This window comes from Armigeres subalbatus, chromosome 2 (genome assembly GCF_024139115.2).
Source record: "Armigeres subalbatus isolate Guangzhou_Male chromosome 2, GZ_Asu_2, whole genome shotgun sequence".
NCBI classification, from domain to species: Eukaryota; Metazoa; Arthropoda; class Insecta; order Diptera; family Culicidae; genus Armigeres; species Armigeres subalbatus.
Window position 1 is genome coordinate 257,861,437 of NC_085140.1, and position 5,545 is coordinate 257,866,981.

Genomic DNA, 5,545 nt, shown 5'->3' on the forward strand with positions numbered 1-5,545 from the left:
TTACTCATACATTTGACTTGGGGAATTCTCTCTGACATTCATGGCGAAGACTGAGTTACTATATGAGAGAGGTTTGGAGAAGAAAGCACCACCCCTACGTTCAATGTGGATTTGCTTATAAGTAGCGCTGTTTGTTCCTTGAAATAGCTGGGTCGTGTCCTTTTCAAACACTACAATGTCCCTTTTTATCAGGTTTGCGATAGCGTAACAAGCTGCAACATCGATATCTTGTTCTACCACATCCCAGTGGGTGAGCATGTTCTTCAGCTGGTCCTCAGTTAAACAAAGCTTCTCTTTGTAATGATGTAATTTGCTGTCAATTTCGTTAATCATTGCCTTTTTAAGGTTCAGAACATTCATTTTATATGGCCAACTCATGGGGTCTGCTTCTATCAGGCATGATAATACAGCGTCAAGTATTGTGTGATTATTCGAGTCTACAGCCTGAGACTCCATCCTTTCATTTGTGTTGGTGTCGTTGAGGTTGATAATCGCTCGACTATTAACTGGGAACTGAATCGGTTTTGTCTTGTTAGAAAAACTGTTGCCCGTAGCTCTTGTATCTTGTCCAGTCATTTGCCTGTGGTCCTCCGATACTCTCACAACTACATCGTAATGGTTTTTAATCGGATGGCCACTGAAGTATAAATTTATATTCATACTACCTCCATTAGGTGATTCAAAATTTAGTGGGGGTGCATTTTCAGTGTGAACTGTTATGTTCACATCAAATATTTGAGAAACAGAGATGATCGTTTCAGCGCCACACCATGTACGGTTCACCTGCAGATTAGTAACGTATTCATCTATCAGAGCTTTCTGGACATCGGGATGTAATTCATGCTGGGATAGCTGCTGTAGTTCACATACTTCGGATAATATAATGATATGAAAATCATCCGCGTTTTGGCGTATATGATCAACACACCGCTTTCGCAAGCTCTGTATAGCTTCCGAGTGTTCTGAGGTCCCAAACTCTATTCCTGTGTTCAAGGTAACAAATATGAAAGATAATTAGGTTCCATGTTGCAGGAAAAAGTTGCATTTCATTATCATTGCCTTCAAGTGCATAGACGATTGATGCCGGAAGACAGTTTCCATCCGGTGGTGTCATCCTTATCCACACTGGCCGAGATCCATTTGACATTTTCTGAATCACTCTTGTATTGTTCATTTTCGAGATATTGATAATACCACTTAGCACATTGACACTTGACAGACGCGATACAGTTTGATAATGTGAATATAATAAGCACAATCTTATGGGCATTTATTCAAAGCCTAAATAAAATTCACCATGTTGGCCCAAACCAATTCTAGAAACTTTAATAAGAGCCAATTGGGCATTTTAATTTTGAAGACTGAAGTGTGTAGCAAATAAAATATATTTTGTAGAAAACCCTGGAGGCGAGGAACCACAATCGCAGTAGTAAAGCCAATCTACACCCGAACTCTAGCTCATATTAGCTTTTCAGTAACGTAGTAAATAATAAATCTCAAAATTTTGAAATCGAAAATTGCAATTAATTTGGCAAAATATTTTTATTCTTTGACGATCTCTTTTAAAACAATTCATTGATCCAACTTTTCCATTTAGCTTTTTTGTAGCCATCTGTTGGAAAAGTTGAAAAGCTGCAGAGCTTTTGAAGAAAAGGAACAGTTCGAAATGAAACAATTATAATACAGCAGTTGCCAGTATTGTTTATGTTCATAATATTAAATATTTTTTACTTATTTCCCCTGGTAATATTTAATTTTAATTACAAGCCACAAACATATGAACCGTTGATAAGGTAATTTGAGTATTTAAGGAAATTAGAAAATATCAAAATCTATTTCAGCTACAGTACAAGAGAGGTACATGGAAAGAGTTCACCGGATTTGTTGGCTGTCTCTAGCTTCCATGATGAGTCTTGCTCGAACCACTTCTGTTCAAAACCGCGGGGATTCTCCTGTGTTGTTGTTGATGACGTCGCTTGTATTGTCCATTTTCGAGATATTGATAATACCACTTAGCACATTGACACTTGACAGACGCGATACAGTTTGATAATGTGAATATAATAAGCACAATCTTATGGGCATTTATTCAAAGCCTAAATAAAATTCACCATGTTGGCCCAAACCAATTCTAGAAACTTTAATAAGAGCCAATTGGGCATTTTAATTTTGAAGACTGAAGTGTGTAGCAAATAAAATATATTTTGTAGAAAACCCTGGAGGCGAGGAACCACAATCGCAGTAGTAAAGCCAATCTACACCCGAACTCTAGCTCATAATAGCTTTTCAGTAACGTAGTAAATAATAAACCTCAAAATTTTGAAATCGAAAATTGCAATTAATTTGGCGAAATATTTTTATTCTTTGACGATCTCTTTTAAAACAATTCATTGATCCAACTTTTCCATTTAGCTTTTTTTGTAGCCATCTGTTGGAAAAGTTGGAAAGCTGCAGAGCTTTTGAAGAAAAGGAACAGTTCGAAATGAAACAATTATAATACAGCAGTTGCCAGTATTGTTTATGTTCATAATATTAAATATTTTTTACTTATTTCCCCTGGTAATATTTAATTTTAGATCAACGCGCACTTGGAGTTTTCGAAAGAAAACTGTTGCGTACCATCTATGGTGGGGTGCAGATAGCGGACGGTACGTGGAGGAGACGAATGAACCACGAGTTGCATGAGCTGCTGGGAAAACCATCCATCGTTCACACCGGTGAAAATGGTTCTTGACAACGATCCGACGGGCACAAGAAGGCGAGGTGCGCAGCGGGCAAGGTGGATCGATCAGGTGGAAGATGACTTGCGGACCCTCCGTAGACTGCGTGGTTGGCGACGTGTATCCATGGACCGAGCCGAATGGAGAAGACTCTTATATACCGCACAGGCCACTTCGGTCTTAGTCTGAATAAATAATAATAACAAAAGTAATACGATTTTTTGGAATTGTTGTTAGTGTTTGTTCCATGTGGTGTGTCTGTATGTGCTATTAGCCTTGCCATTGATCTGGAAACTGACGACTGGGTTTCTTCGTTCTTCTAAAACAACAAATAGTATATTGAATCGGTGATAAAAATTTACATTCTTATTAATTTAAATATAAATACTACCACTTGCTAATTATTTACATTTAATACATAAAGCATCAGGAGGAAACATCAACAACATCATTTATTTTTTGAAAGGGTCCGTTGTTTCTCGGCGTGCTCCACAGTTTTCTTCTCCACTGACAGTCCCTTCCGTTCTCGAATCGAATCCATATAAACCTTGGCAATGTTGGTGAAATCCGCCTTCTCGCCGTACTGTTCGTATTCTTCTTCCGTGCTCGGCACCCAGTAGGGATCAATGTTCACGATCTGAAAAGGTGATGTCAATAACCGTACTGAAAATGTTTTATCCAGAAATTACCTCCCAATGGCTGAACACCAGTTGTGGCATTGCCAAACCCGACGTCTGCTTGCGAATTTCGGTGGCGAAATTGAACGACTCGATCACCGGAATCAGAGCACTAACGTCGAACTGTCCGCTTCCTTCGATCAGATCAGCCGAAACGATTCGGCCCTGTCTCCGACCGATCACTGCATACAGTTTGCCTAGAACGTCCGAATTGACGGTGATGTTGCAGCTGTACATCGGATGAACCAACCGTTGGGGCTGACTCTGGAATGCCTTCTTGCAGCCTTCTTTGACGATGGACATTATTTGACCAGAAAGGGGTCCATGTGATAAAACAGTGGAACTTGATTCATCGGCTTCCGTATCAGGAGCGGCAATATTCCATTCCTGCACAATAAAACAAACACCCTGCATTGGTTCGTCTGCCAACGGTCCTGCCAAACTAGCCAACTGAAATCCATTAACGAAGGATGATTCCAAACTCTGCCGTATGTCGGTTACTTGCTCAGTGGAGCTTTGTCGTAAACTCCACACCGAGGGATGGCAGAAAGAGGAATAATTCATCAGTATGTTGGTGCCACTTTTCTTCGGACCAAAACTCCAAATTTTATCCACTGAAGTTGATTGCAGATCTTCAGTTTCGCATTCGGTAAAAATGTTACTAAGCCGAACTTTGAGTTCTTCCAGAGATTCTTTAAGATTGTGCGAAATCTCCTTCGCCTCATGAGCCTTGGCTAATGCCTTCAAAAGGGAATTACATCGTTCTAGAAGCTCAGTCGCTTCGTCTGGTAGAGGAATTGCGATCAGTTTGATAAAGCTTTGTTTGTTAGGTGTGTAGATCGTCACAGTTTTATCTCGTTCTCTTTCTTTCGCAATTTCTTCCTCTGGGTTTTCCTCGGAAGTAGGAACAAATTTAACAATCGTCTCCTTGAACGGAACAATCGGCTTGGATACATTGAGTTTGACTTTGGCGTAGGTATCTTCCAGATCCTTGATACATCGTTCCAAGTGGACCTCCCCTAGAGTTAAGAGCACGTGCTCCGCTCTCCTGGATGCGGACTTCTACGCAAGCATCCGCTTGATTCAAAAGTTTCAATCCTCGGACCAACTTTGGCATGTGTTGAATGTCCTTGGATTCGACTGCAACTCTAAGAATCGGAGTAGCTATCGCTGGCAGGTCCACAAATGGAGGACAGTAGGGAGTATTACTGAGGGTTGCCGTTTTCAATACGTGATTCTGGAGACCAGCAATTCCTGCTATGCTTCCTGCCAGGACGGACGGGATCATCTCCAATTGTCGACCCATCAACATAAATAGATGATCTACATTTACCTGTAAAATGCATATACAGTTGAAATGAGTTAAAATGTAATCAATTGTCTTCTGATATTTGGTAATCGAGAATAATATTTTCTAGCACATAGTTGCTTACCTACCTGTGTTATGTGTGGCGATGCTTCCAAATCGTAATTCTCCGACAACAGATTTCTAGGATCGTGCTTTGGACCTATCACGTACACCTTATCACCTTGCTTTAGTGTTCCGCTGTAGACTCGTGCAAAAGCAAGAAAGGCTTCCTCACAATCATCCTGCTCAACGCAGTCCTCCAACAACGTCATTTTAGATAAACTATCTGCCACGGATTGTGGCAACGTTTTCCTATCTACAGGAAACATTTTCGAAATGAACACAATCAATGTTTCACTTCCAGCATCACAGTTCAGAATATCTTCCCTTAGTCGTTGCGTTCGATCCGGGAATGAATGAAAGTCTTCCATCCTAGAGCAGAGCAACTTCTCAGCTTTCATCTGCGGAATCATACGCGGATGTGGTACAATGCTCACGACCATCTCTAGAAGAGATTTCTCCAGATATGAAACATCTCTCATCTTTAACTTTTTTTTCGGTAGTTGTTATTATTTTTCTGAAGAACGCTTCATTGTTTTTTTCAAAAACAAATTTTGCTTGAAAAAATCTTTGATACAGGATCAAAATTATATAATCAGCTCGTTTATTTTTCAAATAAGAAAACAGAAATAGTTTTGATTCACTTCTAGCAGTGACTGCTAGAATGGTCAATGATGGAGATGGAAACGATCTGGAATTAAACCCATGGCGTATGAGAGCAGAAGAGTGGTTGCCATAAC

General features: G+C 40.0%; 1 protein-coding gene across 1 annotated transcript; it reads right to left on the reverse strand.

The window, feature by feature from the left end:
- Positions 1-3,064: 3,064 nt before the first annotated feature.
- Positions 3,065-5,287, reverse strand: LOC134215950 (elongation factor-like GTPase 1). The gene is given in 4 exon segments (XM_062695018.1): positions 3,065-3,357; positions 3,410-4,436; positions 4,438-4,730; positions 4,835-5,287. Coding segments are annotated over 4 exon segments (1,962 nt in total). The 3' UTR covers positions 3,065-3,168.
- Positions 5,288-5,545: the final 258 nt, after the last annotated feature.